This window comes from Balaenoptera physalus (assembly GCF_965194825.1).
Source record: "Balaenoptera physalus genome assembly, chromosome: 5".
Classification (NCBI taxonomy): Eukaryota; Metazoa; Chordata; class Mammalia; order Artiodactyla; family Balaenopteridae; genus Balaenoptera; species Balaenoptera physalus.
The window spans coordinates 47,142,283-47,168,130 of record NC_138884.1 but is presented as its reverse complement, the minus strand read 5'-3'; the positions used below and the strand labels follow the sequence as shown (position 1 = coordinate 47,168,130).

Sequence of the window (25,848 nt, the reverse complement as noted above, 5' to 3'; positions counted from 1 at the left end):
TGTTTATACCTTTATTATTACCTCAATTTGATTTCAATTTAGACAACTTAAAAATAATACCTTTTTTTTTAAGATTGTTCATGTATGTATATTATTTTTCAATGACAAGGCCATGTACAAACTTTCTAGAAGGAGCTTATCTATTTACTAGTATATGTTAACAGTAACTTGGCAATTACAGTATTTCATTTGATCTAATCAGTAGCCACAATTTAAGATCAGTTGAATCCATATTTGCATCCAAGGTTGCTAAGCAGAAGCTGTTTCCAAAGGTTTTTTCCTTTAAAATAGAAAATAAAAATGTAATGAGTTATATATTTTCTTGTGTATGTATAAGAGCTAATAATATAGCCATATCTTTAGATGGAGATATAGATTTGTGCTTGCTTTTCACATACAAACAGCTAGTTGGCAGGGCTCTAGATGATGAAAAATCTATCATATTTCCATATAACTGACTTAGACATACAAAGAGAAACATTTTGATCTATTCATGAAAAGTAAAGAAGTTGGGTCACAGCTCAACATAAGATGAAATCAATTCCTGCCCAAGTATAAAACTAGCTCTTCTGTCTGTTATTGTCTTTGACTCTCTGAAGTCAAATTTGTAAAGATTATATCTCTACCACAAGACTATGTTTTGCTGTTAAGAGATTTCTGCCTAAGGAACTTCTAAACATTAACAGTTGCATTATGAAAACAAGTGTTCTGATGGAGATGGGAGGACCTTCTTCTTTCCACGAGAATATATAAAATTACAAAGACGCACTGTTAATTTTGTATAATTACACGTCTGTGGTGTTTGTGAAGCCGTCCACTTTTGTTTAGAGCTGGGTGCTCAAGCTGCGCTCATCTGGGCCAGAACCCCAGTTACCGCTGAAAGGGAGAGCTGCACGGAGGCGTGTGTTCAGCCAGGCCCTAGTGTCCAGCTTCCTCTCCACCTGGATGTCTCTGAGGCACCTCACACTTAACATATCCAGAATCTAACTCATCGTCTTCCTCCCAAACCTAGTCGTCTTTTGGTGTGTCCTGTTTCAGCGAATGGCACCATAACCCTTCCTATTTAATCCAGCCAAAAACCTGGGCATCATCTTTATATTCTTTTTCCTTTAACCTGTTTTTCAGAGCTATCCCCGAGTCTTGTTGATATTACTTTAAAATCTCTCTCAAATCCCTTCTCTACATTTCCAGTCTAGTCCATGCTACCTTCGTCTCCAGTCTTAAGCAGTGCAGGAGCCTCTAGTTGGTCTGCCAGCATCTACTTTGACTCATCTCTTATCTGGTCTTATCTCCTCATTGCTTAAAACGTTACAGCTTCCCATTGTTCCCAGGATAAAGACCAAAGTATTTCACATTGTCTGGAATCGCTCAGCTCACACTCCTCCTTGCTCGCTCTCTCTGCTCCAGCTACAGTGACCCCCCTTTCAGTCCCTTGTATCATGATCCTGACTGTGTACACGTTCTTCTGTCTGGAATGCATTTCCTCCCCCATTTAACTGGTTAACTCCTACTTACCCTTCTGATATAACTTCCTTCAAGAGCCTTCCCCTCAGTTAAATCCCAATTATATTGTCTGTTGGTTCCAGTGATGTTAACTTAACCACAGTTGCTATTTTACATACATTTATGACATTTTCAAACATTCTCTCTCCTCCATCAGCCTGTAAACTCCCTGAGGGATGAGATCATTTCCGTATTGGCTCACCAATACCTAGCCAATGCCTAATACATAATTGCCTAATGTTTTCTATGAATGAACTAGTCAGTCAAAACTTTAAACACTTACACATTCCTTCTTTGTTTTCCCATCTGTACATTCAGTAAGATCATGGTCTCTTCTGTTCTCACCTTTGGTTTAATCTTGCAGTTTGATAATAGCCCAGTTAACACCCTCCAAGAGTAAACCAAAGAATAGAAGAACGTCAGGCAGGATAAACAAAAATGAGCCAACAAGCAAAAGAAGCCGCCACAGCCAACTTTGTAAATGCCTTGTTCTTTCCATTTCCTACTGGCACAGGTCTCCTTCCCATCAGTTATATAAAATAGTGATCAACGTATGTTCCATAATTAATCAAATACTTTATATCCATCCTATTTTTTGAAAATAGAAGCTGTAGAAAGAGTACCTGTATCTTCTACTGAATATCTGATTTTTATGTTTGCTTATCCCAAGTGATTTCACATGTTAATTTTTCATTTGATTTTGAATAGCCTATCTACAAGGTCATTGGTTTCTCTTTATCACAGATTCAGGGCTTTGTGTATAGGTAACTTCTGGTCATTTCTAGTCATTTTATGGTATTATTTATTCCAGCATGTGCAGTCTTTGCCAACAGAAAAAATTACCAAGAAACCTATTCCAGATGAACACCTCATTCTAAAGACCACATTTGAGGATCTTATTCAGCGCTGCCTCTCTTCAGCCACAGATCCTGTATGTATTTTTTATTTTGCTTAATTAAAAGAATCCCTTATGGAGCGCTTCTATAATGATTGCTTAAAGTCTTACAAGATGTATTTTGAAAGTTTATGCAAAAGTAGTAAAGCTAGCACTTATATATAGTTTGCTGTACATATAAAAAAACATTCAACTGCTTTTTACATATAACTTTAACCCTTAAAACAACCTCATGGTAGATAGGTTTTTCATATTTATTTACAGAGGAGGAAATTAAGGCAAAAAACAATTACGTAATAATTAAGGCAGAGCCAGCATTCGAACCTAGTCTGGCTCCAGAATTCATGCTTTCCACCACTATGCGGCACTGAGTCTCATCGGCAAACCTTATGCCCAGCACAAAAATACAACAGAACGGTGAAACTCAGATTTGGGGTTTCTTTCTGAGCTTACATCAAAGCTTTTAAAAGTAGATAGACAATCTTTAACTTTGCTAAGACCTTAAAAATAGTTCAGTGCTTTAGATATTGGAGTCATATTCATAGTCAAAGTAACTGATTTTACTCAGTTTATTAGAGGATGACTGTATTGGCAACAACAAAAATTCCACAAAGCCAGTTTTGTTTTAGATGAAATTTCACTTTCTGCCAACAAACATTGAATATGTTTATTTAGTCACTGGCCAGTTGTCTGCTTGAAAAACAGCTTCTGGAATTTGTTGTTTCATCAAACATTGAGTATTAATATGTGCAGCCTTCTGCCAGTCTTTTGGAAAGCAATTCTCTGCACTGAAAGTGTCAGGAAAGCAGAGGCAGGGGAAAGGTAACATAAACCTTAGCGCCTGGCATTCTGGGAGCAATGGAAAGACGAAGCTAGGAACAGAGAACAGGTGAAGCTGTTAAACAGGTAAGTGTACAGTGTCTCCTAGGCAGACAGGTCCTCATCATACAAATTGGAGGAATCCTAATAAAAATGTGGGAAAGCTCCAGTCTTCCTTCAGGCATGAGTTAATGTAAATAGAGGTTGGGAGGACACCTCGTACATGGCCTAGCTTAGGAAATTTGTGTTGAGCTTCCCCTCCTCCAGGTCACCCTATCACCTTCCTTCTGGTGACCCAGGACCCCTGGGCAGAAGAGAAAGACAAACTGTTCCTGTCACTAGTTGGGGAGGAAGTTCAAATACCGCCCAGGACTTCTGCTGGTAGCTACGTGGGATTAACTTTGAACCCTCCACAAAAGTCCATCTTAATCAATACTTGACATCATTTTTATAGTATGGCTTTATTCTTATTTCCACTTCAGTTATGTCCAAACAGCACAACGTAATTGTGCAGCACAGCTTAGTTTGTAAGGTTATCCTCGATGGCGTCACCTCTTCCGCACTCCTCTTCTGACACACTGACATTCCCTCCTCAAACATACCAAGCACGTGTCAGCATCAGAGACTTTGTACCTGTGGCTCCTTCTGCCTGAAACTCTTCCCCACAGAGCTGCATAGCTCTTGCTCACTTGTTCCTGGTGTCTGCTCAGATGTCCCATTAACCGTCAGGACTTTTTTACCACGTCATACTGCCAACACTGCTGACCCCCTTACCCTGTTAACTTTTCTTCATGGCACTCATCACCATCTGACATACAATATATTGTTTATTTAGTATCCTTTCCCCACCCAATAGAATATGAGATCCATGAGACACAACACTGTCCCAGCATGGCACGTAGTAGTCACTCAGTAAATATTGAAAAGCAGTGTCACTTTTAAGGCTGTTGTATAATGTAGATATTAAGTTAATCACAGTATAATTTTAAACCTTTACTTTTAGGATAGTTTTCTCTCACTATACTCACAGTACTAGGATGAGGGTAGGAGGACTCCTTAATTTAAGAACTCATTTTAACACTTCCCTCTTAATAATCTTAAGCCACCAAAAGATAATTTTCTCCTTTTTTTGGTGTTTTAAAGGCCCAGAATAAGACAGGATTAAATGTACCAAATGTGACTGAGCGTATAAGTAGTACTTTGAGATTCCACAGTTCACCTGTATGTTTGCCTTCTAGCGCCCATAATGTTCATTTTATTTAATTTACAGTAACTGTTAGACCTTCCTTTCTGTAGTACACTGACCCCTTGCTGCCTCCAGGTGGCCCTTCGTGTTGCCTGTGCACACAGTGTAGATGGGCACTCACTCACCTCACGTGAGCCGCAGTCCCCGTGAAATCAGCCAGTGCTCCACTTTGCACCCTAGGAGGAAGGCTCTCACTTTCTTGCCCTCCCTGCCTTAATAGATACTGATCTCTGTTCTAATAATCTGTTCAAGTTCCTCGGTCTTAGCTATCTCCATTTCTTTATAAAATGAAGCTGTCCAACATCATGACTGTAAGGTTTAGTGAAATGAGATAACGCAAGTTCTTGGGATAAAAGTTATTGTTCATATATAACATGCCTGTTTTTTCTCTCCTGCAGCAAACCAAGAGGAAGCTAGATGATGCCAGCAAACGTTTGGAGTTTCTGTATGATAAACTTAGGGAACAGACAGTAAGTTTGTGGGGAAAAGAAGGATTTATGATAATCATTTATTCCTGGTTGCTAGTAAAATAAGTGTCTCATCAGCACTTGCATGTAATATATAGTATGCTTGGGGGCAAAATGATCGTGACAGTTCATAGAGTGGACTTTTCTCTGTCTAAATCTTTCATTTCAGTCACCGGGGAAAAGGGGATAGGGCAGTGTGTGTGTGTGTGTGTGTGTGTGTGTGTGTGTGTGTGTGTGTGAGAGAGAGAGATTAAGAGGGAGAGAGAATTTTTAACCTTTTTTATGACAAAGAGCAGATATACAAACTGGCTTGTACTGGTCCTACGGTAACTGGCCTTCTATTCATTTTTATATGTCCCTTGAATTAAGAAATCAGAGAGTGGGCAGATACTCTGTTTTCCAGAGACCAAATCTGTAATCTCTTTCGTAGTCTAAGACTCTGATCCTTTTCTTTTAGAATAGCTATTACAGAAAGGCAAAGCCAAAGGTAGCCACAAATTGAGCAGATCAATGTGTATAACTATGAAGATGGTCGGCAGTAAGGAGTAAATGCCCTGTGTGTTCTGTTCTCTTGTCCCTCCTAACCTCTCCATTCCTTTCTAGAATTGTTTTGTTTTATTAATGAAAGCACTAGGAGAGAAAAAAGAATTGGGACTTTTTCACATTTTTGCATTTTAACATCTCTTCCCCATTCCCCATATCAATGCCATCAGCTAAAAATAACCATTTGTCTCCTGAGAACCAAACCAGAGAAAGTTGATATAACAGTGGAAGTGGCGTGGCCCATGGACTGATCCAAAATAAAGTCTTCTCTAAAAAGTATGGACATGAATGCCAAGTAATGACATGGGGGGAAAAAAAATAGAGGTCTTACAATTTTAAGAGATGACAGGATTATGAAAAGCAGTTAAGAACTGGCAAATTGAGTACATGATGAGGACTGTTGCCCTCCTAATGGCAGTGGACCAGAAGTGCAAGGTTTCTATTGTCCACAAGGTTTTAGAGTAAATTGGGCCCCTACTTCGAGATGTCATAATTAAGAATCGTGAAACTCCTTCATGTACATAGGAAAAATTTTAAAAGGTGTGAGACAGTTATCTAAAATAATTTAGTTATTTAAAATATTTAAGTTATCTAAAATAAAATAGTAAGAAAGCTCTTAAGTGGAGAGAGACATTAACATTTCAACTTGGGGAAGGAAATCTGGCTTTTCTGTAAGAAAATACCTGGCTTATCATACATGTATAATTCGTAAGTAATTCCTTACATAATCATTTTGTCATGGTTCTCTTTTATAACTTAAGTGTTGGTTGTTCCGAGAATCTTTCTAGAAATGCTCACCAGTTTATACATTTTTGAAATAAAGTTTATTTCAAGCTCCTCTTAAATATCAGGGTTTAATGTTTATAGAGGGTCTCATGGAAAATTCTTCCTTAATTTAATTCTCTCTCTCAATTCCACCTTTACTTCAGCTTTCACCAACAATCATCAATGGTTTACACAACATCGCAAGGAGCATTGAGACTCGAAACTACTCAGAAGGCTTGACCATCCATACGCACATAGTCAGCACCAGCAACTTCAGTGAGACCTCTGCTTTCATGCCAGTTCTCAAAGTGGTTCTCACCCAGGCCAATAAGCTGGGTGTCTAAAGGATGGCTTCACTCTCAGCCACTATTGCCGTTTTTCCAAAGAAACATGTTTTAAAAAACGATAAGATGTGGACCAGTCCTCCTTAGCATGTTTCCATAGCAGCCAGTCAAGAACATTTACATTGTTTCTGCAGATATACTCACCTTAGACCTGCTCAAAACCCTGGTGCTTTCTTTTGTTGTAATCTTTTATTGCCTGTGATGATTTTCCTATTCTGCAAATAATGTATTTCCTGGATTACACATACTATGCTTTCCTGAAGTATTCTGATAAAATATGGTTTTTGAAACCTCAGGTTTACTTTTTGGAGAAGGAGCCTTTGGTTATGTGTAAAGCAGAGCTGCAACTAAATTTCTTTCATGTCCTCCTTACTTCCTCCGTGTCAATCAGATTAAAGTGTGTAATCCCATTTATGTGTATGTAGTCTTTTTTTGAAACGGCTACTCACAGTTTAGTTTAATCTCTATTTTTTGTGGCTTTGGCTTCACTTTGGTCCTGAACAAATAACTAAATCTAGAGGCTGCTACATAGATTTTAGCAAATATTAATGAAAAGTGGGATCACTAGTTTTAAGTATCTATAGGAAAAGATTGAGCATTTTCATTCTGTAGGATGCATTGAACTTTTTTCTATTAATGTTTTCAATATTCTGTTTGAGTTTTAAGATTGAATTGTCTCCATTTTATATTTAGAAACTTATTCATCCATTTTTTAAAAGTTACCTATTTCTCTGAGGTACTTAAGTTCAGAAAGAAAGCTTTAACTTCTGTCAGCCTCCTGAATCGACATATTTTCAGACAGTATTTTCGTCAAATGATTTTATTGTAATCTGTCTGAAGAACAGTGTGGTAAACAAAAGATAATGGTCCCCATAGAATCTTGAGGAGAATTAGATACTAATAATTTTCGTTGTTTAAGCAATTTTACCTAAGTGAGTTGGAAAAGCAGAAGATAAAAAGTGTGACTACTGTGAAGACAGGTGCTGTTTCAAGGACTAAGTGCAGCTCATCAGGCATTTTGCAGCCTAAGTGACATAGTTTGCAAGACCCTCTTAATTTCCTTTGCTGGGATTCCCTGCTCACCAAATTAAACCCCTCTTTTAAAAAGAAAAATAGGGACTTCCCTGGTGGTGCAGGGGTTAAGAATCCGCCTGCCAATGCACGGGACACAGGTTTGAGCCGTGGTCCGCGAAGATCCCACATGCTGTGGAGCAATTAAGCCTGTGCGCCCCAATTACTGAGCCTGCGCTCTAGAGCCCGCGAGCTGCAACTACTGAACCCACGTGCCACAACTACTGAAGCCCGAGTGCCTAGAGCCTGTGCTCCGCAACAAGAAAAGCCACCGCAATGAGAAGCCTGCGTACTGCAAAAAAGAGTAACCCCCACTGGACTCAACTAGAGAGAGCCCACGCACACCAATGAAGACCCAATGCAGCCAAAAAAAAAAAAGACATTAAAAAATAAAAATAGTTTTATAACTAAAAAAGGAGGACCTTAATAACATGAATGAGCATTGGAGCCTCACGAGTGGGGTGATATATCAGCTCCCTGGGAGTTTGGTGGTCTGAGTCAGTCCTATGACTCACTGAAGTGGCGACTTGACCTTCTGGACCTGACCCTCGACTGTGGTGTCAGCCCAAGACCCCATCTGAACAGCAGGCTGGCCTCTAGTAATTTTTTTGATGTATTGCCCTTATAGTTAGGATTTGTGTTATGGCTGCATGATTACCTTGACATGACAATGGCATAACTGGCAGCGTTTTACCAAAAAAAATTCCAAAAGATGAGAAACAGGAATAGGAGGCAGTGGAGCCCTGACCAACCCCAAAGATTTTACAAGTATGAGTATAAACAAACGATTTGCCACTGACATCTGAGCAGCTGTTACAAGTGGATGGAGGTAAGAAGACTTGAACCCAAAATAGAGTTTAGTCTTGCAGTATGAAGATAACAGGAGATTATGGGAAGAGAGCAGTTTGTTTTCCTGAAGAAAAGCGAACAAGGAAAGGGGTGCGAGGGAAACTGGTAGGTGGGGCTGGGTGTTGGCTGGGAGACATAGCAGATCCCTGGGACGTGCTTTCTCATACTTCACCTGCTCCTCTCCTCCACTCTGCGTATGACCTTTTGGGCTGGATTGGATGGATGTACCTTAGGCCCCGTCTGAGAAGGTTTATGTGTGTGGGATGCACGGCTGATAGAGATGGTGGTTCATTCTAATAGTGTGGCAGCAGGAGAAAGTTGGAAACAACTGCTCTGCATCTGACTGTTGAGAGTCCAACAAGCCTATATATTCCTTTGGATTCAGAAAATTCCCATGTATGCTGGAGGACGGAAAGATGCAGTAGGATTCCTGGCAACCAGATGTACTCTATTTAATACCTGCCTGAAAGATAAAGGGAGGGATGGTGACCGGTTAACACTTTTCTGATAACCGCTTGTCTCCTGAACCAGATTTGTGTTCACCTAAGAACGACTGCAAGGCCATCTGTTGACTGCTCAACCATGGTGGAGACTTCATTTGGAATGGACATCTACAAATGCACACATACATATATACGTATGCACCCCTCTTTGTCGTTCAACTGCTGCGGTGGCAGCATTCCCAAATGTCACCCCTGACAAATCTATCAGGGTGTTCATCAGATGCTGAAGAAGTCACAGGCAGGTAGCATCTCCAATTATTCAGTGAAGAAGGACTGCCTATGCACAGAAGCTCTTAACTGTTTCCTCTAACAGATAAATGCTCCAAATCTTTTAACCAAACTAAATTACAAAGAAAAAGTGCTCAAATTAGCTTTATAGTTCCACTTTTACTGGCACACTGGTTTTACATACATTTCTGTAGCATCTGCTCTGCTCAGGGCTTTGGTGACCATACCATTCACTCAGGCTCAGGTTGAGTAGTGCCCCTACGAGCTGATTGGGGTCAGACTGCACCACTCCTAAATTTCCAGCTGTTTGCTTTCTCTCCCCTCTGGGAGATACGGAATGTGTGGGTTTTAGGGTGTTGGGACAGACCTTGAAAAACCTAATAAAATCAAACAAAAGGAAATAGACTTTGGTTTAACCGTGGTGCATGTTTTTTACACTCTGGTTTAATGTTTCCAGAGACCTGCTAAAGTATTTACTTTGCAAACAATGTTAGTCACCTAGAATAACTTTGTATAAACATCATTACTCAGTAATGTCTGAGATCATTTTTTTAGTGGAGCTGCACACCCTGTTGATTTTTTTTAGTCCATTTCTTTTTTTTTTTAAAGATGTATTTCTTTTTGGCTGCGTTGGGTCTTCGTTGCTGCGCGCGGGCTTTCTCTAGTTGCGCCGAGCAGGGGCTGCTCTTCGTTGTGGTGCGTGGGCTTCTCATTGTGGTGGCTTCTCGTTGCAGAGCACGGGCTCTAGGCACGTGGGCTTCAGTAGTTGTGGCATGCAGTCTCAGTAGTTGTGGCTCAGTGGTTTTGGTGCATGGGCTTAGTTGCTCTGTGGCATGTGGGATCTTCGCGGACCAGGGCTCAAACCCATGTCCCCTGCATTGGCAGGTGGATTCTTTTTTTTTTTTTTAATAGATCTTTATTGGAGTATAATTGCTTCACAATACTGTGTTAGTTTCTGTTGCACAACAAAGCGAATCAGCCATATACATACACATGTCCCCATATCCGCTCCCTCTTGAGCCTCCGTCCCATCCTCCCTATCCCACCCCTCTAGGTCATCGCAGAGCACTGAGCCAATCTCCCTGTGCTATGCTGCTGCTTCCCACCAGCCAACTGTTTTACATTTGGTAGTGTATATATGTCGATGCTACTCTCACTTCACCCCAGCTTCACCCTCCCACCCCATGTTAAGTCCATTTTCTGTGTCTGCCTTTTTATTCCTGCCCTGCAACTAGGTTCATCAGTACCTTTTTTTTTCAGGTTCCATATATATGTGTTACCATACTGTATTTGTTTTTCTCTTTCTGACTTCACTCTGTATGACAGACTCTAGGTCCACCCACCTCACTACACATAACTCAATTTTGTTTCTTTTTATGGCTGAGTAATATTCCATTTGTATATGTGCCACATCTTCTTTATCCATTCATCTGTCGATGGACATTTAGGTTGCTTCCACGTCCTGACTATTGTAAATAGTGCTGCAGTGAACATTGGGGTACATGTCTCTTTTTGAATTATGGTTTTCTCAGGGTATATGCCCAGTAGTGGGATTGCTGGGTCGTATGGTAGTTCTTTTTTTTTTTTTTTTTTTTTTTTTAACATCTTTATTGAAGTATAATTGCCTTACAATGGTGTGTTAGCTTCTGCTTTATAACAAAGTGAATCAGTTATACATATACAATATGTTCCCATTTCTCTTCCCTCTTGCATCTCCCTCCCTCCCACCCTCCCCATCCCACCCCTCTAGGTGGTCACAAAGCACCGTGCTGATCTCCCTGTGCTATGCGGCTGCTTCCCACTAGTTATCTATTTTACATTTGGTAGTGTATATATGTCCATGACACTCTCTTACCCTGTCACATCTCACCCTACCCCCTCCCCATATCCTCAAGTCCATTCTCTAGTAGGTCTGTGTCTTTATTCCCGTCTTGCCACTAGGTTCTTCATGGCCTTTTTTTTTTTTCCCTTAGATTCCGTATATATGTGTTAGCATACTGTATTTGTTTTTCTCTTTCTGACTTACTTCACTCTGTATGACAGACTCTAACTCCATCCACCTCATTACAAATACCTCCATTTCATTTCTTTTTATGGCTGAGTAATATTCCATTGTATATATGTGCCACATCTTCTTTATCCATTCATCTGTCGATGGACATTTAGGTTGCTTCCATGTCCTGGCTATTGTAAATAGAGCTGCAATGAACATTTTGGTACATGACTCTTTTAGACCTATGGTTTTCTCAGGGTATATGCCCAGTATTGGAATTGCTGGGTCGTATGGTAGTTCTATTTTTAGTTTTTTAAGGAACCTCCATACTGTTCTCCATAGTGGCTGTATCAATTTACATTCCCACCAACAGTGCAAGAGGGTTCCCTTTTCTCCACACCCCCTCCAGCATTTATTGTTTCTAGATTTTTTGATAATGGCCATTCTGACCAGTGTGAGGTGATACCTCATTGTAGTTTTGATTAGCATTTCTCTAAGAATTAGTGCTGTTGAGCATCTTTTCATGTGCCTCTTGGCCATCCGTATGTCTTCCTTGGAGAAATGTCTATTTAGGTCTTCCACCCATTTTTTAACTGGATTGTTTGGCCTTTTTTTGATATTGAGCTCCATGAGCTGTTTGTATATTTTGGAGATTAATCCTGTCGTTTCATTTGCAAATATTTTCTCCCATTCTGAGGGTTGTCTTTTTGTCTTGTTTATGGTTTCCTTTGCTGTGCAAAAGTTTTTAAGTTTAATTAAGTCAACTGTACTCCAATGTAAAATAAAAATTAAAAAAAAATAAAGAATATCTACGTGTAAAAGAAAAAGCTACTAGAGAGCCCGCTCTATCCCAGTTGCTATAATTACATCTTCACGAGGGACAGTGAAGCAGAGCACCGATCTGAGAGTCAAAGAGCTGGGTTCTAGTGTCTTCTCTGCCACTTACTGTTGGTCAAACCACCCCATTTCCTTTTGCCTCCATTTCTCACCTGTAAAATGAGGGGGTAGGACTAGATGATCTCTAATTTCACTTACAGCTCTGGAAGTCTATGACCCATCTACCTGTCCCACAATGTCTTTGTATGTTACCTACAAGTCTTCAGAAGGAACCAAAGACAATTTTGGGATAGTACCAAAGCTTTGAAGAAAGATAACAGAAACAACTCAAGCCTATTTATATTTGGATACCTTTTTTCCTCTCGTAGAGTTGATTGATTTTTCTGAAGAACAATCAATGCAGTGCTTTCCTTGGTTGGAAATGAATAGGCGGGCATTTAAGAAATAAGTTTCTGATTTGAGGACTTGGGACAGATATATTTGCTTGGCCTTGAGGTCCTTAAGTAGTGAGTCCCCCTCAGCAGTGATAAATATTTCCATGAAATTAACCTTTCTACACACCCGTTCCCCACATCAAGAATATGCTAGGCCTTCCCTGGTGGCGCAGTGGTTAAGAATCCGCCTGCCAATGCAGGGGACATGGGTTCGAGCCCTGGTCCGGGAAGATCTCACATGCCGTGGAGCAACTAAGCCCGCACACCACAACTACTGAGCCCATGCACCTAGAGCCCGTGCTCTGCAACAAGAGAAGCCACTGCAATGAGAAGCCCGTGCACCACTATTACGAGAAGCCCCTGCTCGCCGCAACTAGAGAAAACCCATGTGCATCAACGAAGACCCAACGCAGCCAAAAATAAATTAATTAATTTTAAAAAAAGAATACGCTATATTTGATTACACAGGACACTCAACAATGAATGAGTTTTCCCTCTGGTGCTGCAAATCTGGGTCACACTTTTGACATTCCTGAACTCTTTTGACAAATGCCCTCTCCCAGCTAGAGAACCACAGGGCCTTTGCCTTAAGAGCAGCCCGTGGTAACGGACACAGCAAGAAGAGAAAGGTCATTGAAACAGAAACAATGACAGCAGCTAATGCTGAGAAGTAAATAAGAGCTTCTCTGTTCATCTGCCCTTGGAAACCAAAATAACTATCCTAAAAGAAAGGTGGGTGTTGTCGGAGGACGTGGACGGGAGAGCGGGAAGAGATGTGGGTGAAAACCTCATCAGCACTGTCTTTCTTCTGCCACAACAATAGGGATTGTTCATTCAGAGAGCTGGGATTTGGGAGCAGGGAGAGAGAGTGGGGAGGAGTGTGGACCTTGTTTTGGTTTGTAGACCTCATTTGTAGGCAGCTGTTGGTCAAAGGGGGATGTGGCATAGGTACTGACAAATGTTCACGTGTCACAGCTGGGTCGTAAAAAGGAGTGACTCCTCCGTAGCACTGGTTAGCGTCTGTGCATGCACGCCCTGTAGGGATTATTTGATCCCTCTCTGCCTCCCTATCGGGCTGGGAGTTCCAGGAGCACAGCCATGCACTCCTCTGTCCGTGGAGCTGAGCTCGGTGCTGGCTTCTAGAGGAGGCGAAATCGATAGATGCTTAAGGAAGGACTCTTAATTGATTCAAACTGAAGGTAACTTGGAAAGATGCAGGGGGCAGCATGTCACTGACAGGTGATATCAGAGGCAGGTTTGGGTTGGGTTTTTCACTAAGTAGACCCTCTCCTATCTATGAATTAGGAAGTAGGGTCTTCACATCTGGCTATTTCCAGTGGCCAGTTTCCTGCTGCCAAACTGGAGCACTCTATGAAGAGTGGTCAGGAAATGGGGGGAGAGTCTTAAGCAGTAAGGCTGGGGTTTTGTTAAAAGAAAACCCCTTCCTCTCTTCGCAGCCAAAGCAATAGACGCATTCCTTTCAGAGGAACAGCTTCCCCTCATCCACTGCTATAAAATCTTAATGGGGAAAATATTCCAATCCATTTAGTACAGAAGCAGAGATGACAACACTCCTGTGATTGAAGGAAGCTGAGAAGACTAATTTTCTAGTATGCCGTGGTGTTGCTGTGTTTCAAAACCGATCCTCCCATAGTTTTGTTTTCTTTTCTAAATGAAAGGTTTATTTTTATTTTTATTTTTTAAACATCTTTATTGGAGTATAATTGCTTTACAATGGTGTGTTAGTTTCTGCTTTATAACTAAGTGAATCAGTTATACATATGTTCCCATATCTCTTCCCTCTTGCATCTCCCTCCCTCCCACCCTCCCTAATCCCACCCCTCTAGGTGGTCACAAAGCACAGAGCTGATCTCCCTGTGCTATGAGGCTGCTTCCCACTAGCTATCTATTTGATACTGTATATATGTCTAGGAGGCTAACTTCCCAACTTTATGCTCCCCTGAAATCACTCTAATCTAAAGCCTATGAGTGGTTTTCTTACTCTGGGAGCAGAAAGAGGTTTACATTTGAAATTGCTGTCCATGCATCTCATCCAAGAGGCAACCCCCCGTCCTTTAATCCACAAGAGCTGCAGAGCTCATTGCTTCCTGAGGCAAAGGAGTTGCCTTAAATGATTACCTTGATAAAGTAGAGCAGGAGATTTTATTTTATTTCATAGTTCCCTTCAGAGCAAATGAATCCTGGTGCAGCCAGAATCCCTTCCTTCAAGGTCTGAATCCCTCCAGCCCACCCAGGGATGCGTCTCTTCCCAGTCTGGGGCCCCCAGAAGCATCCTGGCGTCCTGGCCAGGCAGGTTTCGTAACTGCGTGGAGTCTATCTCTCTGGTATGATTAAAAACCGATAAACTACCAACATTGTTCAGCACTTAACTAGGTATCAGACATCGTCCTGAGCTCTATTCCTGTGAGGTAAGGGGTATCTCCATTTAGCACATGAAAAAACCGAAGTTTAGATTATTAGGTAAATTGCACAGAGTATTCCCAGCGTGGAGCTGTCTTAATTCTTACATTATGTAGGATGAAATTGAAGATCTAAGAGACTGTCATGGTCCCCAAATCACAGAGTACTCAGACTTGCTAATTCAGAGGGGTGAAGCCAAACTCAAAGCCAGGTTTTCACATGCCAAACCTGGATCATTTTCACAACACTGTAGTTCCTGTAGCCAAAATCTAAATTTCCTTAAGAAAACCATAGGCATGAGAATCACTGTAAATCTCTTACTTCAAGAATGGATCTTTTCTTTCTCTTTCCTTCCTCCCCAGAGCTTGCATTTTCTCCACAAACTCCTTTTTTTTAAAATTAATTTATTTACTTATTTATTTGGCTGTGCCGGGTCTTAGTTGCGGCATGCAGGACCTAGTTCCCTGACCAGGGATCGAACCAGGGCCCCCTGCATTGGGAGTGCGCAGTCTTACCCACTGGACCACCAGGGAAGTCCCTCCACAAACCTTTCTTATACAATTTTTAAAAATCTTGTATTAACAGTTTAGCTAGATACTTTGCCAGGCTCACTCCCATCTCTGAGACTTCTCTGGCACAGCGTTCCAACTGGGAGTTGCTACCAGGTCATTCTATCTTTCAGGGCCTTGTTTGCTGCCACCACCTCCAGGAAGCCCTCCTGACCACTCCAGCCCACACACCTCACAAGCAAGTCTCACACACAGTTTTTATAGGTAGTGTTGCCATCCAACACTTTCATCTCCTGTCCTCTTTCTCTCCCTACCTGAAGCAACTTCTACTCCGAGGCACATACTGTTGGCCAGAACCTAGGCATTCTGGCTATGACGGTTTTCTCCCAGTACATCTCAGAGCTGCCCTTTTGTAGTTTGTGTTTATAAACTTGTATAACTGTTCATTGACATTTGAGAACTGTTACCTGTCCTTGTTTAGGAAGCCTCCCCACAGCCCTTGGGCACCTGGCTCACAATCTTTCCAGCTAAACCCATATGCCTCCCTGTGGGACTTCAGCCTTCTGTGAAGGTGCTGTCCAGATACCTCAGCCTCCTCAGCTCCAGCGACCACCACCTCCTATATAACCCTGTGGCCTCACCTTGGAGTTTATCATTGGAAACTCTTCGACCACCATAGGTCTTAAGTTCCGAATCCCACTCTTGGTGCACAGTGGCCATTGCTTCCTTTACTCTCATTCCCTGACAGATAGAAATCTACCCTTCAGCTTCCTCCAAACCTCGATGCCTTTGCTTCCTCCACTACCTGCGAGTCCTTCACTTCCTTCTGATCACATTTCCTCCCCCTTTCCCCAGCCTGGACTCCTCACAAACTTCTGTCTCACCAGCACCTCAGTCACCCGGCTCTCTTGTCCTCCCATCAAGCCCCCATCCCCACTTCCATCTGGAGATCCCATCCGACTGCCGAGTGAGGCTGTGTCACCACGACTGTGCAGACTGGCGCCTTACGAGCTTGTGGCTTCCGTTCTTACTTGGGCCCTTAATTTGGCTCTACAACCTTTTAGGGGTCTTGGTCAGCTTCCTCTCTCATTCTGCTCAACAGCTCCTGGAATCTTTCATCACTTTTCCCCAGCTTTCTACCAAATTCCCACTCTGCTTACCTAGCAGGTGATCTGACCTCCCTTCAGAGCAAACCAGCCCTGAATCACAGCACCCTGCCTCACTTTACTGGCTCACTCTGCAAGCTCAATCTGCCCTCATCCTCATTTCCTTCCAGTGTCAAGAAAAAGCTGTCCCTCTCTTCAAAGCTCAGCCAACCATCTGATCACCTGATCCCATCCTGTCTAACCCCCAACCCTAGGAAAATAGTTCCATCAAGCATCCTCGTTCTTATATTTTTGAACTTTGACCTTTCATTATCATTCCCTAACCCAATAGATATATTCAGATTCCTCAGAAACACACTCAACTTCACCTCTCTGTCCTTCTCCTCTTCATTGCCAAGCTTCTTGAAAATTAATTTACATAGGTATGCCATGCTTGTCTCCTCCTCCTTATTCTTTTTTTTTTTTTGGCCGAGCCGCGCATTATGTGGGATCTTATTTCCCCAACCATGGTTCGAACCTGCCCCCCCTGCACTGGAAGTGCAGGGTTAACCACTGGACCACCAGGGAAGTCCCCCTCCTCCTCCTTATTCTTAAACACACCTCTGTGTAAGGTCTGTTCCCATCACTCAATGAAAAGGCCTTGGCAAAGGTCAGCGATGACCTCTGTATGAAGTGGTCTCTTCATTCCCATCCTCCCCAGCCTTCCTGTAATATTCGAGGTTGCTCTCCCACACTCTGCACCTTCTTCCCCATCTCTCATCAGTCCTGCTTTGTCCACACCACTGGCTTCTCTTTCTTTGCTATTCTCACAAATAGCAGTTCACTAGAAGTCTATCCTGAGTCCTTTTCTTACCTTCCCTGGGCAACTGCTTCCACTGCCATGGATTTTACTAAATTGAACTACCACTAAGTTACTCTCTCCAGCCTAGACCTTTGCTGGGCTCCAGGCCTATATGCATATTTACCAAGTGTTGACTATACTGAATATGTCTTCAGTCCCTTCTCAGAAATGATGACCCATGTGATGGTGATGAAGATGACTAATATTTATGGACTCCGTGCTACATGCCAGACGCTGTTCTAAACTTCAGTCACCATAGAAATACCGTACGGGAGGTACTATCGTCCCCGTTTCACAAAAGTGGTAATAAACACAGTACGATTTAGTAACTCAGTAAGTGACACTGTTTTTCACCTGAATATCCAACCCAGGGACCCAGAAAGAATCCTGTACTTTTTATTTCTCCTCCTTCATTTTCAGTCAAGCATCAAATCCTGTTGGTTCTTCTATTTGAGTTCCTCTGGCTTTATCTTCTCCTCTCTAACACATCTTTTCCAGAATCTGTACCTTTGTCTTACTTCAGACCCTCCTCATCAATCGACCAGACTCTTAAAATGGTGCCCTGACTGCTCTTCTTGCCTTCAGTCTTACCTCTGTCTACCTGCAGTCCAATCATTCTCCACACCTCTTATAGAGTGGTCCTTCTGAAATGCAAACTTGATCATATTATTACGCTGCATAAAGCCAGTCAGTGACTCCCCTCACATGCTACTTCTGCTGGGCATGAAAGACACCCACCTACCTTCATGGGCTGCCCACTGCATGACATTTCATCTTCATCTCCCACCATTTCTCTACTTTCACTTCGGATATTCCAGACATCTCTCTGAGTGACAAATGCAAAAGCTTTTGCTCACACTATTTTCTCTGCCTGGGTTGCCCTCCTCCATTTCTTTGTCTAGTAAACTACTCATCCTTCAAAACTGTGCTCTCTAATATGTAGCCAGTAGCCACAGGAGGCTAATCTGAATTAAGATGTGCTGTACTGTAAGTATAAACACTGGATTTTGAAGACAGTGTGTGAAAAAAAGTATAAATGTCCCAGTAATTTTACATTGATTACCTATTGAAAAGATAATATTTTGGATATATTGGGTTAAGTAAAATGTTATTAAAATTTATTGTTTCTTTCTATGTGGCTATTAGAAAATTTAAATTTACACAAGTGGCTTGAATTCGTGGCATGCATGATATTTCTATTAGACAGTACTTCTTCAAAATCCTTACCCTGTAAACTTAACTGAAGAGGCAAAAGACTTGTACACTGAAAACTACAAAATGATGCTAAGAGAAATTAAAGAAGACACAAATAAATGGAAAAACATTCCATGTTCATGGACTGGAGAATTAATACTGTTAACATGTCAGTACTAACCAAAGTGATCTCCAGATTTAATGCAATCCCTATAAAAATCTCAGTGACATTTTTTGCAGAATCAGAAAAAAACGCATCCTAAAATTCACATGGAATCTCACTGGACCCTACATAACTAAAATAATCTTGACAAAGAAGAATAAAGTTGGAGGTCTCATACTTCTAGATTTCAAAACTTAATACAAGGCAACAGTAATCAAAACAATGTGGTACTGGCAAAAAGACAGACATATAGACCAATGGAATAAAATAGAAAGTCCAGAAATAAACCCTCAAGTATATGGTCAAATGATCTTCAGCAAGGATGCCAAAACCATTCAGTGGGGAAAGGAGAGTCTTTTCAACAAATAGTGTTTAAAAAACTGGTATCCACGTGCAAAAGAATGACATGGACCCTTACCATTCACCATATACAAAAGTTAACTCAAAATGGATCAAAGACCTAAACATAAAAGATAAAAACTATAAAACTCTTAGAAGAAAACACAGGGAGAGAGCTTCATTGGATTTGGCAATGATTTCTTGAATACGACAGCAAAAGTACAGGGAACAAAAGTAAAAATAGGTAAATTGGACTACATCAATATTTAAAACTTCTAAGCATCAAAAACACAACAGTAAAAAGGCAAACTATGGAATCGGAGAAAATATTTACAAACCATTTATCTAACAAGGGGTTAAGATCCAGAATATATAAAGAACTCCTGCAACTCAACAACAGAAAACCAAACAACATCTAATTTAAAAATGGGCAAAGACTAGAATAGACATTTCTTCAAAGATGACATGAAAAGCTGCTCAACATTGCTAAACATTAGGGAACTACAAATCAAAACCACAACGAGATATCACCTCACACCCATTAGGATGGCTGTAATCAAAAAAAAAAAAAAAAAAACAGAATATAACAAGTGTTAGTGAAGATGTGGAGAAATTGGAACTCTTGTGCACCATTGGTGGGAATGTAAAATGGTGCAGCTGCTATGGGAAACAGTATAGAAGTTCCACAAAAAAATTAAATATAGAATTACCATAAAATCCAGCAATCCTACTTCTAGGTATATATCCAAAACAATTGAAAGCAGATATAACAGTACATCCATGTTCACAGCAGCATTATTCACAATATCCAAAAGGTGGAAGTAACCTCAGTGTCCATTGATGGAGTGTACAAGCAAAATGTAGTGTGTGTGTGTGTGTGTGTATATATATATATATATAGAGAGAGAGAGAGAGAGAGAGAGAGACAGGTATATTATTTGGCCTTAAAAAGGAAGGAGGGCTTCCCTGGTTGTGCAGTGGTTAAGAATCCGCCTGCCAATTCAGGGGACACGGGTTCAAGCCCTGGTCTGGGAAGATCCCACATGCCGCGGAGCGACTGGGCCCGTGAGCCACAACCACTGAGCCTGCGCGTCTGGAGCCTGTTTTCCGCAACAAGAGAGGCCGCGATAGTGAGAGGCCCGCGCACCGCGATGAAGAGTGGCCCCCGCTCGCTGCAACTAGAGAAAGCCCTCGCACAGAAACGAAGACCCAACACAGCCAAAAATAATGAATAAATAAATAAATAATTATTTTTTTTAAAAAAAAAGGAAGGAAATTCTGACGCATGCTACAATATAGATGAAACTTGAAGACATTATGCTAAGTGATGTAAACCAGTCACAAAAAGGCAAATACTATATTATGAGATATCCAGAGTAGTCAAACGCATAGAAACAGTAAGTACAACATGGCGGAGGCCAGGGAGTAGGGAGACAGAGAAATGGAGAGTTGTTTGATGCGTATAGATTTTCAGCTTTGCAGGGTGAAAAAGTTCTGGAGATTGGTTACATATCCATGTGAATATATTTAACACTATTGAAGTGAACACTTACAAATGATTAAGATGGTCATTGTTATGCGTATTTTAACACAATTTAAAATTTTTAAAAATCAAGTTCCATAAAAAAGAAAGAAAAAAAAAAAAACCCTTACCCAGATGTCACCCGCCTCCTCCCCTCTAGTGTGAATTAACTACTCCTTTCTTCATGGCCCCACTTAATTCCTGCACATACCTCTAATAGGGCCTTATCACATTTTTGGTAATTCTTTGTTTGACAGGATAAGGGTTACTGTCCCATGAGTGAGATGAATACCCATCCACTTCTAGGGTCTTGACCAGAAGCTAAGAAAATATACTAGGGTCTTTAGTAAGATGCAGAAAAGAGACAGTAGCCCTGACGGCATAATATGCCACAGGGGATATTCAAGACTATACCTTGTATGTGTAGAGGTGTCACTCTGAGGCTAGATCTGGAGGGGCTAATGTCCTTCAGCCATCCTTCTGTAAGCAGCATCTGAAAGGCCTGAAGAGCACGTCCTCCCACCTCCAACAGATGAAAACATCCCCTTCTCTATCATGAGTCCAACCAACTGAAATGATTGGCCACACCCAGTCTGACCTGTTGGCAGGAAGAGAGGAAGATATTCATTTCAGATAGAGCCAAGATAAAGTAGCTTATGTAACAGATAAGGTACTCTGGGGCCACATAAAGAACTGTTTTGCTGCCTCCCCTGAACTCTTTGTATGTACACTTGATGCCTAACAAGAATTTATTTATTTATTTATTTCTGATAACAGACTGGACCTTCCTGCCCTTCCCAGTTCATAGCCAAGAGGTAACACTTGTTTGATCTGTCTTCCCTCCTAGATGAGGAGCTCCTTTAGGGCATGGACCACACCTTATTCGTCCTCGTATCCCCAGTGTGCACCAGTGCTGGCACATAGCAGGACTGGAGCGCACCGCCTGCCCAACAAATGACTGAATGGTTAGAGTGAGGGTGCGGTGAGTCATTACAACAACCCGGAGAGAGGCTTTTGACAGAGCAACTACTCCACCCCTAGAGAAAGGACAGTCTGAATAGAGAACCACAGGGAAGATGTGGGTCTGGTGGCTGTGGGGAGCAGAGGGGGCATGAGAAGAAAAAGTGGTTCATTATAAAGCCAAGGTTGAGCAGGCTGATGAAGTTTATGCCCTCAAGTCTCATGTTCTGTTGTCTCACTGGTCTAATGACAGGGCCGGCGTTTATCTGGGCGCCGGGCAAGTGTCCCTTCATTCTATAATTTCAGCTCCAACTGAAGCAACACCGTAACACTGGCTCAGTGGCCACCATTCCACAAGCCACATACGTTGCTTCAGTTTTAAATTAGGTATTGTTTTTTCTGGCTGATTGGACTGATTCTGGTCTACTAACAATGAGATGCTCATGTATGGTCCTTTCATGTAGTCAATCCTTGGTAATGTTTTTCCCTCTCCTGTGACGCTGGAAAGGATTCCTAACAAGTTGATCCAAAAATCAGCTTTCTTTGTCAACATAATGGTATCCTTTCAAACTCACATTTATAGACTTTGCAAGCTGGAAAGAAGAATAAAGCTTAGATCCTGGTAAGGAAATCTGTCCCCAGAGGACTGAGTTGGGTCACAGTGAATTAGAAGTAGAATCCAGAGCCCCTAGCTTCCATTCCTGGCCCCTGTCCTTCTGCTATCAGCCGCAGGTGCAGCCACAGCTGCTTGGGACACGGCCAGCTCACCCTCCTCTACACTTCTGTGCGATCAGGGCTCCCTCTGGATAGCTCTAAATTATCTGCGTTGGGAGAGGAGGAATGAGCAGACACGATTCTTCTGAGGTTAAGTTTCCTTGGAACGTTCTGGGTGATGTTTTTCTAAAGCTCCATCTCAACGGTGCTGACTTCGAGGCTTAGGAGACAGTCCAGAAACGCACTGGTTAGCGGAGAATTTGCCACAAACAGCTGCGTGGCCGATGGGCCGCGCAGTGGCGGCACACTACTGTATACTAACCAGCCCCCAAACCATTTATTCATCATCTAATAGGCATTATTTGAGCACCTACTGTGTGTCTGGCTGCAAGCTGTCCAATAAGGAGTTGAGCGGCTCGGGGCTTTGTGACCACCTAGAGGGGTGGGATAGGGAGGGTGGGAGGGAGACGCAAGAGGGAGGGGATATGGGGATATATGTATAGTATAGCTGATTCACTTTGTTATACAGCAGCAACTGACACACCACATTGTAAACCAATTATACTCCAATAAAGGTGTTTTATAAAAAAAAAAAAAGAGTTGAGCGGCTGCCTGCAACACCCCCCACCCCCCTGCCAGGCCCAAGGAGCCATAGGAACCTGGAGACACAGGGACTTGTGATTCTCAACTCTGATCTGGCCTTAGCTTGTGTTGCGACCTGGGGCAAGTATTGTTAAGTCCTCCAGCCCGTAGCTTCAAAGCAAAAAGAAGTCTTTTCAAAAGGGAAGGGTATTTCTGGGAACCGGAGAAACACACAACAACAGCTGCAGAAGTGCTGTGAGCCCCTTTGCAGGCTCCCTGACCCGGGAGCCACCGCTCACCCACCCGCGGGCGGAGGCTGCACGCTGCCTGCCGAGCAGGCTGCCCCGTCCGGCCCCGGGGAGCCCGGGCAGCGGAGGCCCAGGGGGCGCCTTTCTCTTTAAGAACCCCGCAGGCGATCCTGATTGGCTGTAGCTATGCGGGTCTTTCTTCCCAGCTCCCTCCCTCGGAGCGCTCCCACCCCCGCCGCTTTCTCGGCTTTTTCCACACCCCCTCCCCCCACCCCCCTGCGTCCCCTCCAGCCCCTGGCGCTCGCCTCCAGTTCCTCGCCGCAGAGTTCAGCCCCGGCAGGGGTAGGGGCGAGTCGCTAGCAATAGATGCCGGGCGCCAAGATTTGCATCCTTAAGCCGCGCTGAACGCCAGAAGAAGAGAGAAGGAAGCAGAGAAGCCCCGGGAAGGCGGGGACGGGAGGTGCGGAAATCCCCTCCTAAAAGGCAGAAGCCGTCGCCCCCACCAGAGAGCTCCGCGCCAGCTGCTCGCCTGCTTGCTGCCGCTGCCACGAGCGCCCGCCTCTCCCCAGCCATGCCAGGCCCGGCCGCCGACGAGGGGAAGGTCCCCTTCCGCACCGCCAAGGAGGAAATCCGTGTGGGCTTCGGGGTCGAGGGCTCGGAGGGCGGCGGCGGCGGCCGGGAGAAGCCCGGCGCGCGCGGGCGGCGGCAGGACATCGTCTGGAGGAACGTCTTCCTGATGAGCCTGCTCCACCTGGGGGCCGTGTACTCCCTGGCGCTCATCCCCAAAGCCCAGCCGCTCACTCTGCTGTGGGGTAAGTCCGGCCGGCGGCCCCTGCGCCCGGGGCATCGAGGCGAGGCGGCGCCGGGGCGCGCGGGGGCGCGGGTCGCCGCTGGCTTCGGGCGGTGCGGAGCCCCCCTCCGCTCTCCGCTCGCCTCCCCACCACGCGCCCCGGCCCCCCGGCCTGCAGTCGTCCGGCCTTTGGTACAGGCAGGTATTTCTGTGCTGGTATTTTCAACTTCTGCCTCCCCCGCTGTCTGCTAGAGTAGGCGCCTTTGGCGGCTCCTGGACGGACTCGGGGCCCTTCGGCGCCACCGCTGTGCGCAGAGGCGCACCGGCTGAACCCGGGTTCCAGGGCGGGGAGACTGATGGGATGATTGTGTCGCCCAGGCGGGTCCCAGGGGCGCTCCTTTCTGCCGCCCTTCGGCTTCTCAGTCTCCTCTGTGGGCCACGGACCTTGGGGCCGAGTTCAGGACAAGAAAGGGAGTTGGAGCGGGGGTGGAGAGACCCGGCACCGGATCAGTCTTGATGTTCGCGCAGGAGATGGAAGACACCAGTTCCCTTCCTGCCCCGTCAAGGCCCCCATCCCTGCCCGCTCCGTGATCTCTTGTGCCCAGCTGCACTTCTAAGGTCCCAGAAGTTTCTCGGCGAGCACACCAACCCCGCGGCGAGAACGCTCTGCTCCCCAGCACAAAGCTTAGACCGTGGCAGAGCAGATCCCCTCTGGGACCTATCCCTTCTGACCAGTGCCTGTCTGTCACCGCACCTGTAGCTCTCCCTCTCGCCACCCTCTTTCCTAGCACCCGCAACCCTGCCGGCATGGGAGGGAGCCCAGGAGCCCCCCCCCCCAATGCCCCCCACCTCCCGGGGCCCGGGGGCCGAGTGCCTGCCCTACGTGACTCCAGTGGCTGACCTCAGAACCACTTCCAACACCCCCTGCCCCAGCAACTGGTTTTGGCCTCAGTCCCTGCAGTGGCCACATTAGCCGGGACAAAAGGCGCTGGCCTTGATATCCTGGGCTGAGAGTTGGACGAGATGATCCAAGAAGCCCTTTCAGCTCTCCTTTCCGAGATCGCCAAGGAACGGGGGCAGGAGAAACACAACCTACTTTTATTCCCAGAGGGGAAGAGGAAGGAAGAAAATAAGAAAACCTCTTTCTGCAAGGCGTCTTATTTAGCATAGTGCCAGCTCCAAATGCCTGGGTTCATAATGGGGCCGCTGGTTTCCAAGCCTTCCCCTGAAACTCTGCAGTCCCTGCTCTCGGAAGCAAACTCTTCCAGAAGATGGGGGCCTCTTAGGGGAGTGTGGCTGAGCAGAGCTGAGGAATGATGAGAGGGGCGGGGCGTCTGTGGGGATCTGTGAAGCCTCCCAGAGCCCCCTAAGCTTCGGGTAACCTCCCTGCTCAGCCCTCCCCTGCTCAGTACACCTCCTCAATTCAGTGTCCTTTCCACCATCTTCTTTAGTGTTATGTGTTGGTTTCATTCTCCCTGTCTTCCTTCTTCCTTTACTTCCAGATGACTAGATCGTGAGATGCTCAGTCATTGCTTCATGGACACACTCCCCCCACCTGCCAACCAAAACCCTTATTGCCCTGGATCCTCCAGGGAGCTGCTCCCTCTCCACCCCACTCCTTCTCCCTGCAGGGGCAGGACTGTGCCTTTGGACTTCAGAGCTCACCTGCCTCCAGGGGATTGGGGCTTAGCTTTAATAGCCGCAGTCAGAGAGCTCAGGGAGAAGTGAGCACTTAAAATATTGTCTTACATGCCTGGAGCTCCACAGACCCACAGGCTCCATCCCTTACAGCCACCCATCTGCTGGTTCTGGCATCCCACCAGGAGCCACAAGGACAAGGCCCCCTCTCCGCGTTTGCCAGTCACCTCTGCCCTTTCCAGGCCACTCACCGTGGTGGAGACAGAATCTTTCTTCTGAAAGACCTCGGCCAGAAGACACCGTCTTCGGCCTCAAAATCCTCCA

General features: G+C 44.2%; 2 protein-coding genes and 2 long non-coding RNA genes across 42 annotated transcripts in view; 2 read left to right on the top strand and 2 right to left on the bottom strand.

Annotated features, from left to right (window-relative positions):
- Positions 1-6,990, top strand: part of SEC31A (SEC31 homolog A, COPII coat complex component) — a 73,736-nt gene extending 66,746 nt beyond the window's left edge. For all 37 annotated transcript variants that reach the window (XM_082463610.1, XM_082463620.1, XM_082463622.1 and 34 more), the window contains 3 exons: positions 2,315-2,434; positions 4,862-4,933; positions 6,403-6,990. In XM_082463610.1, the coding sequence (XP_082319736.1) occupies positions 2,315-2,434; positions 4,862-4,933; positions 6,403-6,582 (372 nt within the window). In that variant the 3' untranslated portion in view covers positions 6,583-6,990. The remainder of the gene's footprint in view (positions 1-2,314; positions 2,435-4,861; positions 4,934-6,402) is intronic.
- Positions 123-25,848, bottom strand: LOC309661727. Of its 2 annotated transcripts, none has more exons than XR_014264219.1 (5): positions 25,776-25,848; positions 22,128-22,486; positions 21,007-21,190; positions 1,787-1,891; positions 123-280 (listed from the first exon to the last, which is right to left on the bottom strand). It is a non-coding gene; the product is annotated as an uncharacterized lncRNA (long non-coding RNA). The 2 variants fall into 2 exon arrangements; XR_014264220.1 differs by lacking the exon at positions 25,776-25,848 and adding an exon at positions 22,641-22,743.
- On the bottom strand, positions 17,114-19,942 carry LOC309661749. Its single transcript, XR_014264248.1, has 2 exons — positions 18,881-19,942; positions 17,114-17,439 (listed from the first exon to the last, which is right to left on the bottom strand). It is a non-coding gene; the product is annotated as an uncharacterized lncRNA (long non-coding RNA).
- LOC309661717 (stearoyl-CoA desaturase 5-like) overlaps positions 23,348-25,848 on the top strand; it is a 238,659-nt gene continuing 236,158 nt past the window's right edge. Inside the window, exons 1-2 of one of the 2 annotated variants that reach the window (XM_082463675.1) lie at positions 23,348-23,908; positions 25,389-25,748. In XM_082463675.1, the coding sequence (XP_082319801.1) occupies positions 23,668-23,908; positions 25,389-25,396 (249 nt within the window). In that variant the 5' untranslated portion in view covers positions 23,348-23,667 and the 3' untranslated portion in view covers positions 25,397-25,748. Of the gene's footprint in view, positions 23,909-25,388; positions 25,749-25,848 lie in introns of those variants that run through there. The other variant, XR_014264171.1, reaches the window with a different exon arrangement.